Here is a 24,655-nt window from a genome sequence, read left to right on the forward strand (position 1 = left end):
AAGTAACAAACCTGCTCAATAATGAAACAGGCTAAATTTTCTATGAACCAGGATTTTGAATATGGTAATTATGGCTAGTCACTATTGCCACTTCATTTCTATGAGGCACGTTTAATGTTACAGTTGCTTGGCAGTTCAGGACTTGAATAATGCTGAAAAGAGAGTTATGTTGCCAAAGGTTTTTGTCTTTCACTCTTCAGGACAAAACACAAGAACCACAGTCTTACCAAGCTGCCAAATAACTGAGAGAGCCACGAGTCTTAGACATATTTCTTTCGGTTGCAAAAGAAGGGTTCATGTTCACAAGTGAATGTCATTTCTAGCAAGTATAAATTCGGCTCGTTATGAGTTTAACTGATATTCTGAAATTGGTTTTAATATAGTTAATTTTTTTTTTATTTCAAAAATATACTTTATTCATAAATGATTTGATGGTCTGTACATTGGATCATGCCATACATATGTCCATATTTACAAACACAGATTCGACTTTATTCTTGTCCTTTACAATCCTGTGCATTTTTTCAATCTTGTATATATACATATATTTGGCTGAGGCATCAGCAGAGCCCAAAAAAACGTCTGTATGGGCCCCCTGTTCTTCTTTCGGCAGGCCGATCTTACACGGTGGTCTTTCCCCACCGCGCCTTGGCGGCAGCTGCCCCAAGCTTCAGCGCGTCCCTCAACACGTAGTCTTGGACCTTGGAATGTGCCAGTCTGCAACACTCGGTCGGGGTCAACTCCTTCAGCTGGAAGATCAACAGGTTTCGGACCGCCCAGAGAGCGTCCTTCACCGAGTTGATGACCCTCCAGGCGCAGTTAATGTTCGTCTCGGTGTGAGTCCCGGGGAACAGGCCGTAGAGCACGGAGTCCCGCGTCACGGCGCTGCTCGGGACGAACCTCGACAAGCACCACTGCATTCCTCTCCAGACTTCCTCTGCATAGGCACATTCCAGAAGGAGGTGTGTGACAGTCTCGTCCCCCCCGCAGCCACTTCGAGGGCAGCGTGCGGTGCGGCAGAGAGTCCGGGCGTGCATAAAGGATCTCACAGGCAGAGCCCTTCTCACCACCAGCCAAGCCACGTCTTGGTGCTTGTTGGAAAGTTCTGGCGATGAGGCATTCTGCCAAATGGCTTTGACAGTCTGCTCAGGGAACCGCTCGACAGGATCCGCCCTCTCCTTTTTAGTTAATTAGTATTAATTTAGAATTCTTCAGATGTTATTCTGTAGTTGTACAGCACTTACCGGATTCAATGTCTCCTTCAGAACATAGCACCTCTTAGTGTCAGCACACTTTTTGTTCTGCACTGAATTATCAGTGTGAGTTACATGCTAAAATCAATTGTTATGGACCAGACCAGACTCCCTCATAATAATTTAAGAAGGTAGCGTGGACCCTAACTTTTTCTTATTTTAAATGTAAATGTGAGGTGCTGTGTTTCAGATGCAATTCGATTGGTCAAACTATTCAACATTAAACAAACACAACTTATTCAAACACTATAGTTAAAATACAAGAAAAGAAAGAGGAATATGGAATAACTTAATTCTATTGGAAAACTTAACAGAATAATACAGTAACTATTACTAATTAATTGTTCCAGTATTGTAATATCCCATTAACAAATCCTTGGCAAAAGGCAGATACAGAAAACAGATTGATTTGCATGTAGCACTCCAATCCAGGAGGAAAGAACATCAGAAGACAATTCTGAGAGAGACAGAACTCCAGTTTTCAGCTGTAGCAAAAAAAAAGATATAGCAGCTTTTTCACAACCCCAGCAGCTTCTACTGAAAGTTACACCTAAAATCCCTGGATAAAAGCAAATTACTGCAAATGCTAGAATCTGAAACCAAAAGAGATAATGCTGGAAAATATCAACAGGTCTGGCAGCATTTGTAAGGAGAGAAAAGAGCTGACGTTTCGAGTCTAACTGACCAGATGCTGCCAGACCTGCTGAGATTTTCCAGCATTTTCTCTTTTGGGACATAAAATCCCTGTTTCTGTCGGAAGGAGCTTGATCACACCCAAATTTAAAATAAAACACCTAAGGCTTCACAAGTTGTTTATCTTATCACAGATAGTTCATTATCTAGCCAACAATCTCCCTCTAAAAGAAACCAGGGTAAAACGCATCCCTTAAAGCCACAGTATCATTACACAAAGGAGTGAACTCTTAATCCCAGTATTGTGATCTTTGCCCCCACACTGGGTGCTTGTTTTGCCCCTTTTATAGGCTCTCAATCCTTTATTTAGTGAATTCGTTTAATCAATTGTTTTTATTGACTCTAAGTGTAAAGAGAGTGTAAATAGAACCAGTTTGCTATCATATTGTAAGTTTCTTTTAAAGTTTGTTTCTCTACAGTGCTCTGTTAAGGAGCTGTCAATTGGTTTAATTGTTCTCTCAAAAGAATTTGAAGGTAAACCTCTGCAAAGAAGTATAAACAGCCCCTTGGGGTTCTTTTGACGCAGTGGTAGTATCATTATCCACGGGCCAGAAGGTTTAATTTTAAATCCTACCTCAAGGTCTGATGAAAATGTGGAAGTTATGGATGTGTGAAGAGACACTTGGAAGGTGATAGCATAACAAGAAGGTCATTGCTCCCTCCACACTTCGCATCAACTCTGATAAACAGTGATCTAGATTCGAAACATTAACTTGCTCTGTTTCCTTGGATGCTGCCTGACCTGCTGTGATCTCCAGGATTTGTTGTTTTTAATGTTGGAAGGATACAGGTTCAAATCCCAACCACAGCAGTATTTTGTCTTCTGGTGAGGTGACAGGGTTCTGCTTGGTTCTTAAAGGACTCTGTAATTGTATAAATTTTGGCCATTAAACCCAACTCTGAGAGGTCTGCCTGTCTTTTGTGATTATGTCAATACCCAAGTGCCCCTAGAGAGGGTGCGCAGAGTACTCACTGATACAATTGTGGTCTTCCACAAACAGTGGGCACTTTGGGGTGGGATACATCATCTCTCATGGACCAAATTTTTATTTCACTTTGTACGTTTCAGCTGAATTCTTTTTTGCTACAATGCCACTAACTGTCTCACATGTAGTATTCTAATCCAAGAGGAAACAACGTCAAAAGACAATTTTGAGAGAGAGAGAGAGAACCCCAGTTTTCAGCTGTAGCAAAGGAAGATATAGCAGCTTTTTTACAACCCCAGCAGCTTCTAAAAGAGAATCCTTTAGTTTGTGAATTAATTTGGTTATTCGCTTATATGTTTTAAAAATAGTATAAAGAGAATACTGGGTATTTATTTTTAGGGAACAAGTAGATATATATATATTTTGCATTCTCTAAATATAGTATGAAGTATCAGTTTAACATCTGGTTTCTGCTTCACTATCTGGTTGCACAACAAAACACAATTTCCTCCCTACCCGAGCAGTCTATGTCATTCCTCTGGGATACCAAAACCAGCAGTTCCCTCTTCAATATCACCTAACTTAATCATAACTCCAAATTATAACTTAATCATGACAGGTATAAAGGCCTGAACCCTACCAGATCATTTAGCTTGCTGCCTCTGCTTCGATGGCTGCTGTGTCATAAATGTTCAAGATAGAGACTTCATTGCACTGCATTCTAGATTGTTGGACTAGTAATGTGTTATTTTAATGGCCTATAAATGTTCTGGTTTCTTTTTGTAGATATTTGCTGGGAAGGATTTAGTGGTGTCAAAGTGGTGTCTGTCCCTGGCACAGTCAGTTATGCCAGGAATCATGGCGTCTACCTCATTGACCAAGAGGTAAGAATCCTTCGTGCACAGTACTCCAAGCATCATTTTAGAGCCCACTTTCTCTGTCTCTCAATTCCAAGAAAACGTTGAGTCTACAGCACAAGAACAGACACTCGGCCCATCTGTTTTTTGCCAGCTGTAGTGATTGTACTGCAGTCAGCTAGCTGGACCTCATATTATGGGTTTCCTAATTAACAGCTCCATTTAGGGATCCCTGCCTGATTTATAAAAGGGGAAGTGTCAAGAGAAGCTGATACTCTGGTAATTGACTCTGAATAGGGCAGTTCTATAGTCAGGGACTGTTTACATGTAAATAAAGGGTGACTTTGTAATGGATACCGGCCTCTGAGGAGTTACTCCATCAGCATTTATGGTCTACATGAGTGATCTTCCATCCCTCTTCAGCTTACACTATTGGCAAACTTTTCTGTTCTTCCATCTTCTGAATTTTTCCAACATGCTTATGAATAGATCTTTGCTATTTCCAGAACTATTCATTCTGCTCTAGGTCTACCCAAGCTTCAATAAAAGCATTAGTTCTCGCTTGTTGCTTCCATTCCTCATACTTTGATTTTTTTAATGACCTTATTAAGCTGCATTGTCGTTCTAGGGTGGGGAATTTCAAGACAAGGGGGCACATTTTTAAGGTGAGGGGAGAGAGTTTGTAAAAAAGACGTGAGGGGCAATTTTTTTACATAGAGAGTGGTTCATGTGTGGAATGATTTTCCTGAGGAACTAGTGGATGTGGGTACAATTACAATGTTTAAAAGACATTTGGACAAGTACATGAGTAGGAAAGTTTTGGAGGGATATGGGCCAGGAGCAGACAGTTGGGATAATGTTTGGAATGGATTGATTGAACTGAAGAGTCTGTTTCTGTGCTGTATGATTCAATGATTCTATCCCTTTGCTCCTCTACCCCATTTCAACTTGCATTAACCAAGCAGAGTATGGCTTGCTTATTCTTCCTGCCAAAAATGAATTGACATTAACTAACCAACTGAGTGCCAATTCTACAGGTTGATTCAAGTCTGATTTTATTGCAGTTTTCCTTCACATTAGCTGCAGCTCCCAGTTTGGTGTTTTCTTTACAAATTTAGGAATTCTACTGAGTGGAAGGCCTCCTCACAGACCTGCTTCTGGGTCTTGCCAGATGCACCAGGCAGTAGGCTGTGGAGGGTATCCTAGTGTCAAACTGTCTGCCCCTCCTCTGTAGTTGTGTCCATGCTCCAGTGTTTATCAAGAGGGAGCATACAGTGTCCACTGTTGCCTTTAGACACTAGTTGGCACTACAAGTGATTCAACACCCTGGACAATGATATTTGATTTGATTTTAGTAAGTTTCCACTGACTGTGGTTTGGTTTGTTTTGGTACAGTGCTCCACCACGGTCTCTATAACTTTATTAATGTTTAATAGTGTAGAAATTGTTTTGAATCCCAAGTCAACATCATTTACAAAAATAGAAACTGAGATGAGCTGAATCAAAGGAAATTTCATATGAAAGTGAATCATGGACATGACCCACATGGGTTTCCATTGCAGCATCTTTTATTCATAGAATCATAGAAGAACCATAAGAATCCCTACAATGCAGAAATAGACTATTCAGCCAATTGAGTTCACACTGATCCTCTCAAGACTATCTCACCCAGCCCTCCCTATCTCCATAACCCATCATTTCCTGTGGCTAGTCCATCTAGCCTGCACATCTCAGGACAATATGGGCAATTTAACATGACCAATACACCCAGCCTGCACATCTTTGGACTGTGGGAAGAAATCAGAGCATCTGGAGGCAACCCACGCAGACATGGGGAGAATGTGCAAACGCCACACATACAGTCATCCAACTCGGGTCTTTAGCACTGTGAGGCAGCAAAGCTAACCACTGAGCCTGTATGCCGCCTATTTTATTGGATGTGAATTAAAGGAGATGTGTTCACTGTTAGAATAAGCTTAGCCAGGCGGATGAGGGTGGTGGCTGAAAGCTGCTTGGACCTCCACTGATTGAAAAAAATGGAGAACCCTCATAGTGCCCTGGTAAGGGAAGGAAGTGTGAGGAAATTGGATGTCTGTGGGGAAAAGAGACAAGAAACTTGCGTTAGTTAAAATGGTAGAGGATATCAGAAGAGTAATGGATGAACTGTAGATAGGAAGTGTGCTATTTGTGGATCTTGGGAAGAAGTTAAAAGTGAATTGTGTGGTTTTCATGGGCTATGGATGCAGTCGGAAAATTATCCCCAGATAAAGTAAGTGACAGTCTGGCTCAACCCTCAATGGTTCAGGGGAGTTAGGTGGGAGTGTAGAGGAGTTAGTGATCAACCTGTGCTCGGTTGTGTTTGTTTCACCCATCTGCACCCCTATATTCCTTGACAATGGGCACAAGGTTGGGGTCAAACCTAAGGAAACATTGGGCTGCAAATTCAGAGGGAGAGCAGAAAAATTGATGTGCCTGAGGTTACAGCAGCAGTTCAAAAAGGAAAGTTATAAAGAGGGTAAGATGCAGAAAGAAGAGTTCCAGCTGGAATGGAATTCTGTAAGTGTGTGAAGGATTCTACTGTGTGCAGCAAGACTCCTGACATAAAGATTGAGGTATGGAGAGGGTAAAAAGGAAGAGCTCAGCATTATGTAAGCTCACTTCGTTTAAGTGGGGATTAAGTTGAGGCCATTGCTAGGGCCTGAGGTTCAAGGTCTGGAAAATCGTACCAGGAGTTGACCCACAGAATTGCTGCCTTATCCCTTCCTCAGCAGCATCAAGTCAGTTTCCCATGTCCAGATCTGTAAGGAGGATGAGCTGGTCTCCTCATCTTTGAAGTAAGGTGGTGCCAGCACAAGAGTGGCTCCCACATGTGGATGACTGGGATTGGGATTGGGATGGGGTTGTGTACAAATAGATTCTACTTCTTCTGTTTTCCAGGGTTATGTCTGTGACATCATCTATAAAGGGACGGAAGAGAGGATAAAAGAATGTGCATTATCGGATGGTAGAGTACCTCTGGTATGTGGGAAGAACTTCTCATTCTCTTTGTCATCCTTTTCTCCCTGATCGTATCTCCTTGTCTCGTTTGATCTTGTAGAATGAAAGAATAGCATGGTGCATAAGGAGTCCATTCAGTCCATCAGGTCTGCAACTCACTCTTCTGAAGAGCAATCTATAGTTCCATTATCCAGCTCATTCCCTTATCTTTACACTTTTTTTCCTTTACATTTTATTAAATTATCTTTGTTAGTTCTTGTTGAATATATATCCATCACCCTGACAGAGTGAATTACAAATTCTGTACACACATTGCTGACAAGGTTCTCCCTCATGTCTCCCTCTGCTGAAACTTTCTCTCCAAGTCCCACTATCTTGCCACTTTGCTCCCTAATTTCAGAAGTTTCCTAATAGCTCTTTGATAATCGCTCCAAGTGCCCCTCTGCATTATTTAGCATGCAAATATGAATACAACTTTAAACTGACTGCCAGAGTGAAGACATGTACTGTTTCAGACCTCACTGATAATTCTCACTTTGTTCAACACAAAGAATTGACGAGAGGTATGTTTTCAAAAGGCCATCTACTGGCTTGCAAGTCCAAAGATTAAGGTGCGGTAGAAGCAGAGAGTAGAAAGAGCAAACAAACAAATCAGGCAAGGGAAAACAAGGACAATAAGGGGAATGATTGTAGCAGTGTGGGTTTGGACAGGGTTACTCCATGTGTGTAATCCTTTTAAAATATTTATTTGAAAATAACAGAGACAGAGGTCAATCATTTGAAGTTTTAGTGATGACAGACTCTGATGTTAACTGTAATATGTTTATAAAGTAAAAGCATTTGCACCAACCTAAAGATTCTGCTATGGACAGCTGTGAGACTTCCCATGTTTTAAACCAAAGCACAAACATAAAATTAAAGGCAAGCACACCAAACAATAAATGTTCAAGGGCATCAGGAGCACTGCCAAAGATGCCACAGAACACAAAGGAAAATGCACAAAATTTTAGATCATTGGCATTCTTCGATAATAGGCACTTAACAAAGATGTAAGGTTGGCAAGTAAATTCCTTTGAATTGTTCCCAAAGGGGGATTAGTACTCAACAACTTAAAACAGAATTTAAACACTCTAATTTGACCTGTACATCAGGGTTAGCTACGCCCTCAATTAAAAAAATCAATGCTGGAGATCAAAAAGAAAATATGTTTATGCGATATCTTGTTACAAAGAATTATTTTTAATTGATCATTGAGAACTGAAACTGGAACTGCAGCAATTCAGTTTTCTGCAGTGCACACTACTCAGCAGATGTTTGAACAAACTCATGAATCAGAATATTGCAGGCTAAAGAAAGCCTAATGGTAACTAGTTCTTAAATTACATAGTGTGTTGCAGCAGTGAGTCACAAATGTGAAGTTGCCTTGAGAATTTTCTGCAATTTTCTGCAACCTTTACAAGTAGCATAACTAAAAGAACAACTTCAGCAATGGAAAATTTCATAACTTCTCATTTGATCCTTAGCTCAGTTATAGTCATGCTATTGAGGTGGTGTTTCTAAAGCTCTTATTCTGATTGCACAATGATTTTTTATATCCTTCTACCCCTAGTCTATGTCCCTAGTTAGTGATTACGGTTTCTTAGCATGCAGTTCCATGGGCATTAACAACACTTCATTACCTTCTTCGGGTGGGATCCTAAGTAGCAGTGAGAAAAGAGAGAAAGTTGAGAAGATAAAAGGAGCAAGTCAAATAGACAAAGCAGTAGCAAGAGTACAGCAGGGAATGAGGTAAGACTGATTAAAGTAAATTAAACCGCATTTATTTCAATGCAAGAGGCCTTATAGGTAAGGCAGATGAACTCGGTATTGTTGGGAACATGGGATTGGGATATTGTAGCTATTAGGGAAACGTGGCTCAGGATGGACTGGACTGGCAGCTCAATGTTCCAGGGTAGAGATGCTATAGGAAGGATAGAAAGGGAGTCAAGAGAAGAGGGGTGTGGCATTTTGATTAAGGTAAACGTCATGGCAGTGCTTAGAGAGGATATTTCTGGGGATCATCCAGTGAACCTGTATAGGTGGAACTGAGATATAGAAAACGGATGACCACCTTGGTGGGATTGTACTATTGGGAAATTGAGGAGCAAATAATGTTGGGAGATCTTAGATATCTATAAGAATAATAGTTATAATAGTAGGGGATTTTAACTTTGCAAACATAGACAGGTACTGCCATAGTTTTAAGGGCTTGAATGGAGAGGTATGTGTCAAGTATGTTCAAAAATGTTTTCTTGCTCAATATGTGGATGTACCTACTAGAGAAGGAACGAGACTTGACTTTTTGGGAAATTAGGCAGGGAAGTGACTGGAGTGTTATTGGGGAGCACTTTGGGACCAGTGATCATAATTCTATGAGTTTTAAAATAGTTATGGAAAAGGATAAGCTTTGTTTAAAGTTAAAGGTCTCAAGTAGAGCAAGGCCAATTTTGATGGTATTAGATAGGATCTTTCAAAAGTTGATTGAGGTAGGCTGCTTGCAGGGAAAGGGACGACTGACAAGGAAAGCTTTCAGAAGTGAGATAACAAGAGTTCACAGACAGTATGTTCCTGTTAGAATGAAGGATAAGGCTGGTAAGAGTAGGGAACACTGGGTGACTAGAGATATTGAGGCTTTGGTCAAGGAAATGGAGGCATATATCAGGTATAGGCAGCTGGGAACAAGTGAATCCCTAGAAGAATATAAGGGTGAATAGGAGTACGCTTAAGAGAGAAAGCAAGAGGATGAAAAGGGAACAGAGCTTTGGCAGATAAGGTTATGTAGAAACCAGAGATTCTGTAAGGACATTAAGGGCAATAGGGTAACTAGGAAGAGAATAGGATCCCTTAAAAATCAATGAGGTCATCTCTGTGTGGAGCCACAGGAAATAGGAGAGAAACTAAACCAATATTTTGCATCAATATGTACTGTGGAGAAGAATATGGAAGCTAGGGAACTTGGGGAAATAAATAGTGACATCTTCAAAAGAGTCCACAGTACAAAAAAGGATGCGATTAAGGCCTTAAAATGCAGAAAGGTAGATAAATTCCTGGCACCTGATCAAATGTATTCCAGGAAGCAAGAGTAGAAATTGTGGGGTCCTTAGCAGAAATATTTGTTTTATCTACAACCATGGGTTAGGTGCTGGAAGACTGATGGGTGCCTTTATTTAAGAAGGAAAGATAAACCAGGAAATAAGGGACTGGTAAGCCTAATGTCAATGGTGGGTAGGTTGTTGGAGAAGATTCTGAGAGACGAGGTTTACGTGCATTTGACAAAGCAAGGACTGATGAGGGATGTCAGCGCACGGCTTTGTCTATGGGAAACTGTGTCTCACAAACTTGATTGAGTTTTTTGAAGATGTGACCAAGATGATAGATGATGGCAGAGCAATAGATATTGTCTGCTTGGATTTTAGCAAGGCCTTTGACAAGGTTCCTTATGGTAGACTGTTAAGTAAGGTTAGATTGCATGGGATCCAGGGAGAGCTAGCCAGTTGGATAAAAAATTGGCTTGATGTTTGTCCACAGAGGGTAGTGGTAAAGGGTTGTTGTTCAGACAGGAGGCCTGTGACCAGTAGTGTTTCGCAGAGGTTGGTGCTGGGTCCAAAGTTGTTTGTAATTTATTTACATGATTGGAATGGGAACATAGGAAGCATGATTAGTAAGTTTGTCGATGGCACCAATATTGAACAGTGCAGAAGTTATCTAAGAGTACAATGAGATCTTGATCAACTGGGCCAGTGGACTGAGGAATGGCAGGTGGAGTTAATTCAGGTAAATGTGAAGTATTGCATCTTGGTAAGGCAAACCAGGGCAGGATTTATACAGTAATGTTGTAGGTTGGCGAATGTTGTAGGGGCTCAGGTACATAGTTCCTTGAAAGTAGTGTCACAGATAGACTGTGTAGCGAAGAAGCCTTTGGCACGTTTGCCTGCATTGGTCATAGCATTGATGATGAAGGGCTTATGCCCGAAACATCGATTCTCCTGCTCCTCGGATGCTGCCTGACCTGTTGTGCTTTTCCAGCAACACGCTCTTGACTCTGATCTCCAACATCTGCAGTCCTCACTTCCTCCATAGCACTTAAGTACAGAAGTTGAGACGTTATATTGCGGCTATACAAGACAATTGGTAAGGCCACATTTGGAGTACTGTATATAGTTATGATTGCCCTGCTATTAAAATGAAGAATGTTATTAAACTGGGAAGGATGCAGAAAAGATTTATAAGGATATTACTAGAGGGTTTATAAAGAGAGGCTGGATAAGCTGGGACCTTTTCCCCTGGAGCACAGGGGTGTCCTTACAGACGTTTATGAAATCATGAGAGGCATAGATGAGGTGAATAGCCAAGGGCTTTTTGCCAGGGTAGGGAGTCCAATACTAAAAGACATAGAATAGCTTTAAGGTGAGAGGAGAAAGATTTAAAAGAGACCTAAGGGGCAACCTTTTCACACAGAGGGCGGTGCATGTATGGAACTAACTGCCAGAGGATATGATAGAGGTGGGTACAATTACAACATCTCAAATACATTTGAACAGGTACATGATTAAGAAAGTGATAAACGCAGGCAAATAGAACTAGTTTTGTTTGGGAAACCTGGCATTGATGGATAGCAAACTATTCTTCCTTGCCTCTCCTCCCCCCACCCCCCCACCATTTCTGTACTGTCCTCCAGCCCATACCTTCATGAGAACTTGGTGCCCCTGCAGTTCAGGACTCTTAAGCATCCCCTATTTCCTTCATCCCCCCCTTGTTGGCAGTTGCGTCTTCACTTGTTCGAGAATCTGCAATTTCCTTCCTTAAACATCTCTGCCTCTCCCTCCTTTAAAACACCATACAAAGTCAACTTCTTTGATCAAATTTCCTAGCATCTCTTTTATGTGGCTCAGTATTACATTGTTATCTGATTATGCTCCTGTGACATGCCTTAGGCCGTTTTACTACATTTAAGGTCTGGTATACATGTAAATTTTTATTGTGGTTGTATGCCTTTCTCTTCAAAGTAGTTAAGTGCCCAAATCTAGGGAATTCAAGCCCTACTTGACAAAGAAACATCTGCTGAAACCTACATCAGAGACAAATGGCGTAGAATTTCCACCTCAGCAACATGAGGCTGAAACATCACTGTGGCCTGGAATTCTCTCGTGCTCAGATTCAGTAGTGAATTTTATAGTGAAATAACACTGACCTACTCTAGTGATTGTAACGAGGTCAGCCAGGTGGACCTCATAGAATATGATTTCCCTGATTGTGGCTCTTACTTTGGGTCAATCAGGGAGCCCTGGCTGACAGATACAAACAGGAGTGTCAAAGATTATGTTCACTCTGAGAGCTGGCTCTGAAGGAATAGGATCAGTGTCGAGGACTGTCCACATATAAATAAAGAGTGATTGGGTGACGGGATACCGGCCTCTGTGGAGTAACTTCACCTACCATCACCATAATATTGTTAGCATTTTGTTTAGATTGGGTTAGATTCCCTACAGTGTGGAAACAGGCCCTTTAGCCCAACAAGTCCACACTGATCCTCCAAAGAGTAACAAGACCCACCCAGACCCATTTTCCTCTGACTAATGCACCTAACACTATGGGCAATTTAGCATGGCCAATCCACCTGACCTGTACACCTTTGGACTCTGGGAGGAAACTGAAGCACCTGGAGGAAACCCATGCAGACACGGGGAGAATGTGCAAGCTCCCCACAGACAGTTGCCCAAGGCTGTAATCGAGCGTTGTGAGGCAGCAGTGCTAACCACTGAGCCACCATGCTGACCTTGATTGCCCTGATTAAGAAGCTTGTGATGATACTGATGATGCCAGGACATGAACTCTTGAGTATCTTTGCTGTTCCATTTGAGTACCCACCAGAGGATTCTGCTGGCTTGTACCTGCTACAAGACATTTCAGGAGAATTGTTGACGTACATTTAAGTTGCTCTCTACTTTATCTCCAGTCTCCACTGAATTTCAGCTGAACGTAGAAATGAACAGGAGATAGCTCCAGTTTTGGAAGAGCCAATTTAGTGTGCTGCCATCGAACAGTTCAAAACAGAAAGTGCTGGAGGTTGATGTAAAGTCAAATCTTGATTTTGCATGTGTGTGCTCTTGCTGCTGCTATGTGTCTGCTCTTGTTAAAGAGCCAGGTTGAATAACTTGAAATGTGGAAACAGGTTAAGAAAACATTGTATTTCCCCTAAGTCAGTCTGGGGTTTGATTTATGACTGAGCCTGTAGACACACTGAAGCTACTTGTCATGAGGAATGATTGACTAAATCCATATGTTTAAAATAATAGAATCATTAGGGAACAGGATTAGGTCAATGAACCCCTTGAGCCTTCTCCACCATTCATTTAAATTATGGTAGATCTCTACCTCAGCTTCAGTAACCCGCCTTACCTCCATTTTAGTTAACATCCTTTCATAACACAAGTCAATCAATCTCTGTCTGGAATTTTCCAATTGACTCTCAGCAATAACACAGAGATTAGGTCACTCCTCACTATTTCTGTGGAAAACGTTTCCTGGCTTCTGTCTGGAATGGTCTGGCTCTAACTTGATGATCATGCCTCATGTTCTGTATTTCCCCACCTAAGGAGATAATTTATTTCTCTCTACCCAGTCAACTCTCTTTGTTCGATCACCAATCTTCCTTCCAAACTCAAAGGAATGAAGTCTTCCCTCATGCTTTAATCCTATAAAGACTGAGAGAAAATGAGGACTGCAAATGTTGGAGAGTTGGAGTCAAAAAGTGTGTTGTTGGAAAAGCGATGTTTTGGGCATAGCCCTTCATTAGGGTTACCCCCTATTGAAGGGCTATACCCGAAACGTCGACCGTCCTGCTCCTTTGATGCTGCCTGAACTGCTGTGCTTTTCCAGCAATACACTTATCAACTTTAACCCTACAAACCCCAGTATCATTTTGATGAATCTCCACAACAGCCCCTTTGTGGTCTCTTTAACTTTCTTCAGGTGCAGTACCCCGAATTGAATGCTGTCATGAAAGTGGGGTCTGATCATGGTTCAGTACAATATGTAGGCCTGCACTGGACTTTACAGAGAGATACATAAACCATACAGGCAGGGACAACCATCCCACAGCCAGATCCAGCAGTGAATGGTGTTGCACAAATAAGCACCTGACTGGATATCCACACCGTCAGTGATGGGGGAGCCCAGCACATCAGGAGACAAGACAAGGCTAACACATTTGCACCCACCATCAGCCAGCATTTCTGAGTGGCTCCTCCTGAGGTCCCAAGCATCATTAATACCAGCCTTCAGCGAATGCAAGTCATTAAACACGATAAACACTGTAGTTACAGGATACTACAAAGGCTATGGGCCCTGACAACTTTCTGGAAATAATACTGAAGTTTTATGTCCCAGAACAACAACAATAGTGGCACCTACCTGGCAGTGTGAAAACTTGTGCACAATTTCACCCAATCAATCTACTCTTAATACAACAGCAAAATGATGGAAGATTCTGGATTAGTGGTGCTGGAAGAGCACAGCAGTTCAGGCATAATCCAAGTAGCTTCGTGGATGCTGCCTGAACTGCTGTGCTCTTCCAGCACCACTAATCCAGAATCTGGTTTCCAGCATCTGCAGTCATTGTTTTTACCAAAATGATGGAAGAGGTCATGGACAGTGCTATCAAACAGCACTTGCTCAGCAATAACCTACTCACTAACACCCAGTTTGAGTTCTACCAAGATCACTGAGATCCTAATTTCATTTTAACCTTGATCCAAATATGAGCAAAAGAACTGAATGTCAGAGTTTAGATGAAAGTGTCTATCCTTAACACCAAGACAGAATTTGATTAAGATATGACATCAAAGAGCCTTGGCAAAATTGAAGTCAATGGGAACCAGAAGAAATCTGTCTGCTGTTTGGAATTATTATTAGTATAAAGAAAGATGGTTTTGACTGTTGGATCATGTCAACCCCAAGACATCTCTGCAAGAGTTCGTCATGGTCCTAGGCCCAAACGTCTTCATAAACAACCTTCTATTCATCATAAGGTCAGAAATCTACATGTCTGCAGATGATTGCAGTGTTCAACACCATTCACAGATCCTCAGATAATTGAGGTAGTCAATGTCTACTTCCAGTCGTATCGTTGTGTACAACATTGAGGCTTGGGCTGATAAGTAGCAAGTTACATGCATGCCACACAAGTGTCATAGAGTGATACAACACAGAAGCAAACCCATCGGCCCAACTCATCCATGCCAACCAGATTTTCTAAACTGAATATATGGACCACCCTCTGTGAGAAAAGTTGCCCCTCAGGTCCCTTTTAAATCTTTCTCCTCTCACCTTAAACTTAAGCCCTTTAATTTTGGACTCCCCTACCCTGGGGAAATGACCTTGGCTATTCACCTTATCTGTGCCCCTCATGATTTTATAAACCTCCATATGGTCATCTCTCAGCCTCCTATGCCCTAGCGAAGAGTCCCAGCCTATCCAGCTTTTCCTTAAAACTGATCCTGAAGGACAGGATTTACGTGTATTTGGAAAGGCAAAGACTGATTAAGGATAGTCAACATGACTTCATGAATGGGAAATCATGTCTCACGAACTTGATTGGGTTTCTTGAAGAAGTAACCAAGAAGATTGATGAGGACAGAGCTGTTAATGTGATCTATATGGACTTCAGTAAAGCGTTTGATAAGGTTATGTGTGGTAGACCCGTTTACACAGTTAGATCACATGTAATAAGGAGATAACCAGCCATTTGGATACAGAATTGGCTCAAAGCTAGGAGACAGAGAGTGCTGGTGGAAGATTGCTTTTCAGACTGGAGGCCTGTCACTAGCGGTGTGCCACAAGGATTGGTGCTGGGTTCACTGCTTTTTGTCATTTATATAAATGATTTGGATGTGAACATAGGTGGTATAGTTAATACATTTGCAGATGATACCAAAATAGGTGGTGTAATGGACAGCAAATTTACCTCGGAGTACAATGGGATCTTGATCAGATAGGCCAATGGGCTGAGGAGCGGCAGATGGAGTTTAATTTTGACAAATGTGACATGCTATTTTTTTGAAAAAACAAATCGAGGTAGAATTTATACACTTACAGGTAAGGTCCTGGGGAGTGTTACTGAACAAAGAGACCTTAGAGTGCAGGTTCATAGTTCCTTGAAAGAAGAGTCAAAAGTAGACTGGATAGTAAAAAGGGCGTTTGATATGCTTTCCTTTATTGGAGTATTGAGTATAGGAGTTGGGAGGTCATGTTGCAGCAATGTACAGGTTATTGGCTAGGCCACTTCTGGAATTCTGCATGCAATTCTGGTCTCCCTGCTTTAGGAAGGATGTTGTGACTTTTGAGAGCGTTCAGAAAAGATTTACAAGGATGTTGCCAGGGTTGGAGGATTTGAGCTCTAGGGAGAGGCTGAAAAGGCTGGGCTGTTTTCCCTTGAGTGTTGGAGGCTGAGGGGTGACCTTACAAAAGTTTATAAAATCATGAGGAGCATAGATAGGGTGAATTGCCAAGATCTTTTCCCTAGGGTAGTGGAGTCCAAAACGAGAAGGTATAGCTTTGTGGTGAGAGGGGAAAAACTTAAAAGGAATCTAAGGAGCAGCTCTTTCATGCAGAGGGTGGTGTGTGCATGAAATGAGCTGCCAGAGGAAGTGGTGGAGGCTGATACAATTGCAATATTGATAGGGTGAATAGCCAAGGTCTTTTTCCTGGGGTGGGGGAGTCCAAAAGTAGAGGGCATAGGTTTAAGGCGAGAGGAGAACGATGTAAAAGGGATGTTTCCATGTGGAGGGTGGTGCGTGTATGGAATGAGCTGCCAGAGGAAGTGGTGGAGACTGGCACAATTACAGCATTTAAAAGGCAGCTTTTAAATAGGAAAGGTTGAGAGGGATATGGGCCAAATGCTGGCAAATGGGACCAGATTAATTTAGGATATCTGGTTGGCATGGACGAGTTGGACTGAAGGGTCTGTTTCTGTGCTGAATGAAGTCACATTTTCACATAAAGGGGTGTGGACATCCAGAACTCACTCCTCTAAAAAACAGTGGATGCTGGATGTCAACGAAACTCCCAAGACTGAGATTGAAGCATTCTCTTTGTTCTGATGGGCCCAGAGCAGTAAGGATACCATCAGGAATATTTGCACACTTACATAGCCTTTTACAGCCTTCCTCACACCTGCTCCCAGGGGTTTTAGCCACAGATAAATCACCACTTATTTCGTACTTCATCTCCACTTTACTCTGGTCATGAATGATTTCTAGCAGGATGAACATCTCCTCCAAACAGACCATCCAATGGAGCAATGTCAACCATTGGTCTCAACTCCACATCCCAAGTTAGGACAGTGTGTTGCTGCAGATGAAGAATGGCTCACTGGGTCCAACAGGAAGAGTAATTACTGAATAAGGAACCTAATATTTGAATGAGGATATGCTTTCAAACAGGACCATAGAGGGAATACAAATCAAATGTACAATTCATTCGTAAATTGCAGCTTAGGACAGAATAAAGTCTCATCTCAGTCCACGGTTGCTTCATGTTCCTTCAGGTATCAGGCATTGTATTCTTCTCATGGGAGACTGCTGAGAAACTCCTGGCCACACATGTGACTCCTCCTCTGGACTCCTGTACCTATATGGGCCTGGACTCGGGGACACGTCCTATTCAGGTACTGTTAAATCATTGTGGCCCAGGGAGTTCTTTCTCAGAACAGGCACTGTAGCAAGACAAATCCATCACCATTTTCTGAGGACAACTAGGATTGGGTAATAAATACTGGCATTGCCAACGTCACCCACATCCTACAAATAGCTTAATGACAATGTCATATTCAGCATTACAGAAGTGTTGACTCCTGTACCAGCCTTTGAGTGTGTGGTGCTGGAAAAGCACAGCTGGTTAGGCAGCATCTGAGGGACAGGAGAATCAACGTTTTGAGCATAAGCCCTTCATCAGGAATGGTATATCTCCTGTACCAGCCTTGTGTGCACCCAGTAACTGAACCTGTATCTAACTAAGGAATCAGTTTAAAATCCCATCTGCAAGTTGATACCTTTGATAGTGCAGTACCAGAACTGCACTGAACTGTCAGCCTGGATTATGGGCTCAGGTCTCTGAAGGTGGGACTTGATCTCATGAGTGTGACATAGAGGTGAGCACAGCTTTATACAAAGCCGGAGCTGAGAAGCTTGCAGAAAGTTACCAGTGCTTGGCACGTTGGTGCAAGGTCCAATTCTTCAACTAAAGAATGTACACCGGTTTAGAGGGTGACCAATGGGTTTGTGCCCCAACATAAGTCAGTACCTTGAAAAGAGGAAATTTCAGACATTTCATGCCTTGGTGTATAATTTAAAATGTTTTTTTGCTGAAATACATGAATTATGCCTCCATTGCTTGATACTCATTCCTTCATCCCAACAGCTGTCTATTTTCTTTGACATCTTGCTCTGCATGGCACGACATTCTTGTGAAGACATCTTTGTGAACAAAGCAGGTCGGATTCTGCAGAGCAGTGACATTGCAAAGCCCAGCATGACGAATAGCAGTGATATAGCCATCATGAGGAGTGCCAGAGCTGTGCTGTGGCAGGAGCTCCGTGGAATTCCCATCACTGTAGGTAAATGAAGCCTGCACTCCTTCATTTGAATTCTTGCATATTATTACTGAACTGCAGTTTGACTTTCCAGATATTACCTTTCCCCAGTTACATACTGACAAAAATAAATATCTGAATGGTTCAGCGCCACTTTTGAGGTGGGTTTTGCCTTCAAAATTTTTTAACCTGAAGCAATAAGGCTTATGTTATCCCTCCTGAAGTAAGAAGTTAACATGGATAACGTGGTAATGATGAGTCTAGCAGATTTTATTCCAGCTCACAAAAACAATTTAAACATTTACAAGCAGATCAGAGTGTAGGCTCGCATTAAGCTAAGTGCACCTCCACTCTGGGCCTCTCCTAGCCTCTATAGTGCACCTCCACTCTGGGCCTCTCCTAGCCTGTATAGTGCAGCTCCACTCTGGGCCTCTCCTAGCCTCTATAGTGCACCTCCACTCTGGGCCTCTCCTAGCCTGTATAGTGCAGCTCCACTCTGGGCCTCTCCTCGTCTGTATAGTGCAGCTCCACTCTGGGCCTCTCCTAGCCTCGATAGTGCAGGTCCACTCTGGGCCTCTTCTAGCCTCGATAGTGCAGGTCCACTCTGGGCCTCTCCTAGTCTGTATAGTGCAGCTCCACTCTGGGCCTCTCCTAGCCTCTATAGTGCAGCTCCACTCTGGGCCTCTCCTAGCCTCTATAGTGCACCTCCACTCTGGGCCTCTCCTAGCCTCTATAGTGCACCTCCACTCTGGGCCTCTCCTAGCCTGTATAGTGCAGCTCCACTCTGGGCCTCTCCTAGCCTGTATAGTGCAGCTCCACTCTGGGCCTCTCCTAGTCTGTATAGTGCAGCTCCACTCTGGGCCTCTCCTAGCCTCTATAGTGCACCTCCACTCTGGGCCTCTCCTAGCCTCTATAGTGCACCTCCACTCTGGGCCTCTCCTAGCCTCTATAGTGCAGCTCCACTCTGGGCCTCTCCTAGCCTCTATAGTGCACCTCCACTCTGGGCCTCTCCTAGCCTCTATAGTGCACCTCCACTCTGGGCCTCTCCTAGCCTGTATAGTGCAGCTCCACTCTGGGCCTCTCCTAGTCTGTATAGTGCAGCTCCACTCTGGGCCTCTCCTAGCCTCGATAGTGCAGCTCCACTCTGGGCCTCTCCTAGCCTCGATAGTGCAGGTCCACTCTGGGCCTCCCCTAGTCTGTATAGTGCAGCTCCACTCTGGGCCTCTCCTAGCCTCTATAGTGCAGCTCCACTCTGGGCCTCTCCTAGCCTCTATAGTGCACCTCCACTCTGGGCCTCTCCTAGCCTCGATAGTGCAGCTCCACTCTGGGCCTTTCCTAGCCTGTATAGTGCAGCTCCACTCTGGGCCTCTCCTAGCCTGTATAGTGCAGCTCCACTCTGGGCCTCTCCTAGCCTGTATGGTGCAGCTCCACTCTGAGCCTCTCCTAGCCTCGATAGTGCAGCTCCACTCTGGGCCTCTCCTAGCCTGTATGGTGCAGCCCCACTCTGGGCCTCTCCTAGCCTCGATAGTGCAGGTCCACTCTGGGCCTCTCTTAGCCTGTCTGATGTAGCTGCACATTTGCTCGTCCCTGCAATGGGATTTGAACTTAATGACATTTGATTCAAGAGGACAGGTTGCTACTAACTGAGCCAGGGCTGACATGATAATGTTTGTTGTGCTTTGCAGCCTACATAGTTGATGGTTGCTATGACTATATGAGCTTGTCGGCAGATGATCACATACAGAACTTGACGCGGAGGGGGATCATGTCGAGCTGTTTCGTGGCCCGTCACATTGTCCATTCTGAGCTCACAGTACGTAACACCCACTTCCATTACCTGTTTACAATTCAGTTACATATTGCTCCTTCCCTCCCTTCCATCACCATCTTGAAGCAGCCTGGGTGTCTTCGGTTATTAGGGTAAATAATTCAAACTCACCCTGCACTTGAAGAGTAGATGCACCATAGTGTGTGGTACTCAGTTAATTCAGGGCTGATCAATACCTTAATTCCATTTAAACCCTTTACCCACTCTCACTTCCTTCCATAATGTCATAGAAACAGGCCCTTCAGCCCACCATGTCTATGCTCAACAACAAACAGCAAACTACACCTGTCCCGTTTACCTGCACTTGATTTTGTTATGTCTTTGCATTTTAAGTCCTCATCCAAATACTTCTTAAATGTTGTGAGAGTACCTACCTCCACCACCCTCCCATGCAGCATGCTCTATACTTCTACCACTCTCTGAGGGAAAACGTGTTTTTTTTCAAATCTCCTCTAAACCTCACCTTAAACCTCTACCGTCAGGTTTTAGACATGCCTGCCATGCAAGAAAGATTCTTACTACCTACCCTATCTGTGCCTCTCATAATTTTATATACCAGATCCCCCCCTCAGTCTCCAGTGCTTCAAGGAAAACAAACCTAGCCTATGCTGTGTCTCCTCATAACTGAGACTTTTCATCCCAGGTAATGTCTTGATGAATCCTCACTGCACCCTCTTCAGTACAGTCATGTCCTTCCAAAAGTGTGGTGACCAGAATCCCAACACAGTATTCCATCTGTGGCCTAACCAATGCTATGTAAATTTGTAACAAGATTTTCTGCGCCTAAATTCTACATCCTGGCTAATGAAGGCAAAGCAGTCCTTTTTTCCACATTCAGCTGGTCTGACACCTTGAGGGATCTGTAGACTTGTAAAGCAAGGTCACTTTGTTCCTCAGTACTCCCTAGGGATCTACCTTCCCTTATTACACCTCCCAAAATGCAATACCTAGCACTTCTCAGGATCAGATTTCATCTGCTAATCAAGATGATCGACCATCCTCCTATCAACAGCACCACCAATTTTCACACACACTTTTAGTAACTATGTCATCTACATTCAAGTCCAAGTGATTAATGGACATAACAAGCAACAAAGGTCCCAGCACCAATCTATGTGGATCACAAGCTTCCAATTACAAAAACAAACTCTCCCTTTGCCTCCTGTTTGCAAGCCAGTTTTAAATCCACTTTATTAACTTGCCCTGGATCCCATAGGCTGCTGCCATCTGGAAACTTGTCAAGGGCCTTACTAAAGCCCACGTAAACAATATTGACTGCACTATCTTCGTCAATATACTTAGTCACCTTTTCTAAAAAGTCAATTAAATTTGTCAGCCAGGATCTCCTTCTAACAAATCCTTGCTGACTATCCCTGATCAATTGCTGTCATTCCAAGTGTTGATTAGCCTGTCCTTAGAAACTTTTGCCAATTTTTTTCATCATCCCAAATAAAATCTCCAGCTACAATGTCTTTTTCCTTTGAAAACACAGATGAGAAATGTTCATTTAAGACTCTTGCTAAATCCTTTTGATCCATGCACAGATTGTCCCCTTTGGTCACTCATAGGCCCCACTCTTTCCCTGGTAATCCTCTTGGTCTTAATATACTTATTGAATGCCTTGGGATTTTCCTTAATTCTATTTGGCAAAGAAATTACATGGCCCCTCTTTGCCCTCTTCAATTCTTTTTGAGCAACTTCCTGCAGTCTTTATACTCCTGAAAGGCCTCCCTTGTTTTGGATGCACTGTATCTAATGTGTGCTTCCTTCTTTTTCTGTATCAAACTCTGAATATCCCTTGAATTTCAAAGTTCCCTGGACTTTCTTCCTTCGTCCTTCACTCTTAGAGGAATGCACTGACCCTTAATTCTCACTATATTACATTTAAAAGACTCCCAATTTCTAAATGTGTTGGTGTGTGTGTGGAGGGGGTGGTGGTGGTGGTGGTAGTGGTTTGGGGGTTGGGGGCAAGCACAAAAGGTAGATTAGTCCACATTCAAGTAGTGAAAAAATAGACTGTTCTCCTGGATGTCTCTGCAACATTTGTAGCTCTTGCCTTCTGTTCTCAAAACTTGAAGGTCTGGAATTTAATCCTTCACTGCATCTCTCTTAAAGACCATGCTTGAAGCCCACCTCTTGTACTAATCTTTGGGCAATCTGATCCAATATCTCCTTTCATGGATTAAGCTCCTGTGAAGCACCTTGCCATATTTCACGATGTTATTACAGGTCGCATGTAAATACAAATTATCATTGAAGATGTCGATAGCTCTGCTGAAATTCAACTGTTTGAAATTCATTGTATGGTTTACAGCCATTGTATTCTCTTTGATGCAAAACAAAATAGGATGAAGCTTCTGATCTTGTGTGATTTTGGCTTTTGTTGAAGCATCCTGCGCTGGTGCACAAGGACTGTTCTGTCATCAACAGCCTGCTGGATGGGGAGATCACGATTGAGCCAAATAGTGTTGTCCAACATTGCCACCTGCAGGTAAACCCAGGACTGTGACTGAGCAAAGAGAAATGCTGCAGTGTTTAATTCCCAATTATTTCACACTCTATTTATTCATATATGTTTGAGTTAGATCGAATTTATAGCATAGAAACAGGCTATTTGACCTGCCATATTTCTGCATCACATCCCACCTTCCACCTTAGTTCTTCAGCATAGCCTCACATTCCATCCTCAGTTATGTACTTACCCAGTTCCCCTTGAATTATATTTTCCTTAAGTGATAGTGAGTTCCACATCATATTTATCAAGATAAAGAGGTGTCTTCTGAATTGCCAATTCAATTTATAATTGAATATCCTATCTTTAAAGTTCCTGATTTCAAAATCCCCACAGATAGAGTCCTACAGCACGGAGACAGGCCCTTTAGCCCAAACTGGTTCATGCTGACCAAAATGTTCATCCACGCTAACCCCATTTCTCTGCACTTGGCCCATATCCTTCTAAACCTTTCCCATCCATATATTTGTCCAAATGCCTTTTAAATATTGTTAATGTCCCCGTGTCAACCACTTCCGCTGGCTGCTCGTTCCATATGCATATCACCCTCTGTGTAAAAGAGTTGCCCCTCAGGTTCCCTTTTATTCTTTCCGTTTAACCTTAAACTGATGGCCTGTAGTCCTCAATTCCCCAACCCTGGGAAAAAGGCTAAGTGCATTCACCCTATCCATGCCTTTTATACACTTCTATAAGATCCCTCCTCAGTCTCCCATGCTCTTAACAAAAAGCCCTAGCTTGTCCAACCTCTCCTTGTAACTCAGACCGTTGAGTCCTGGCAACATCCTTGTAAATTTCTTCTGTACTCTTTCCAGTTTAATAACATCCTTCCTATAGCAAGGTGACCAAAACTGAACACAATACTCCAGGTGCAGCTTCACCAGCGTCCTTAACAGAGAATCCCTACAGTGTGGAAACAAGCCATTTGGCTCAACAAGTCTGCACCGACCCTCTGAAGTGTATTCCACCCAGACCCATTCCCCTACCCGATTACTTTATATTTACCCCTGACTAATGGACCCAACTCTCACATCGCTGAACACTATGAGCAATTTAGCATGGCCAATTCATTTAACCTGCACATCTTTGGATTGTGGGAAGAAACCTGAGCACCCGGAGGAAACCCGTGCGGGCACTGAAAGAACATGCAACCTCCACACAGACAGTCGCTTGAGGCTGGAATTGAACCTGGGTCCCTGGGCTGTGAGGCAGTAGTGCTAACCACTGAGCCGCCGTGTCGTCCATGACAAACTATCAGCACAAGTGGCAGTGGTGGGATTCGAACCGACCCCTCCTTAGAGACTAGAACCTGAATACAGCACTTTAACCTGTTCAGCCACACTACCACATGAATACAACTGCAACATAACTTCCCAACTTCTATACCCAGTGCCCTGGCTGATAAAAGTCAGTGTGCCAAAAGCTTCTACGCTGCTCTGTCTAGCTGTGACTCCACTTGAGAGAACTGTGCATCAGAACTCCAAGGTCCCTCTGTTCTGTTACACTCCTTAAGGCCCTACCATTCAGCATGAAAGTCCTGCCTTGATTTGACTATCCAAAATGCAAGACCTCACTCTTTTCTATATTAAATTCCATTTGCCTTTACTCGACCCACTTCCCCAGCTGATCAAGATCCTGCTACAATTTCTGATAACCTTCCTCACTGTCCATGATAACTCCTATTTTAATGTCATCTGGAAACTTACTAATCACTTGTACATTCTCATCCAACTCATTGGTATAGGTAACAAACAGCAATGGGCCCAGCAGTGACCCCTGACACACTCCACTAGTAACAGGCCTCCGGTCCAATAAGCATCTTTCCATGATTCCCTCTACATTCTTGATGAAGGGCTTTTGCCCAAAATGTTGATTTTCCTGCTCCTTGGATGCTGTCTGAACTGCTGTGCTTTTCCAGCACCACTCTAATCCAGAATTCCTACCATCAAGCCAATTGTGTATC

At 42.9% G+C, this 24,655-nt stretch overlaps 1 protein-coding gene across 7 annotated transcripts in view; it reads left to right on the forward strand.

Moving 5' to 3' along the window:
• fcsk (fucose kinase) overlaps window positions 1–24,655 on the forward strand; it is a 391,653-nt gene that overhangs the window by 322,717 nt on the left and 44,281 nt on the right. For 6 of the 7 annotated variants that reach the window (XR_011952315.1, XM_072547619.1, XM_072547622.1 and 3 more), the window contains 6 exons: window positions 3,659–3,756; window positions 6,667–6,747; window positions 17,312–17,431; window positions 18,184–18,379; window positions 20,041–20,168; window positions 22,573–22,674. Coding sequence is in view for 6 of the 7 variants with exons in the window: in XM_072547619.1 (XP_072403720.1) it covers window positions 3,659–3,756; window positions 6,667–6,747; window positions 17,312–17,431; window positions 18,184–18,379; window positions 20,041–20,168; window positions 22,573–22,674 (725 nt within the window). In the remaining variant the exon portion in view is untranslated. The remainder of the gene's footprint in view (window positions 1–3,658; window positions 3,757–6,666; window positions 6,748–17,311; window positions 17,432–18,183; window positions 18,380–20,040; window positions 20,169–22,572; window positions 22,675–24,655) is intronic. The other variant, XM_072547621.1, reaches the window with a different exon arrangement.

Source organism: Chiloscyllium punctatum, chromosome 26, assembly GCF_047496795.1.
Source record: "Chiloscyllium punctatum isolate Juve2018m chromosome 26, sChiPun1.3, whole genome shotgun sequence".
NCBI classification, from domain to species: Eukaryota; Metazoa; Chordata; class Chondrichthyes; order Orectolobiformes; family Hemiscylliidae; genus Chiloscyllium; species Chiloscyllium punctatum.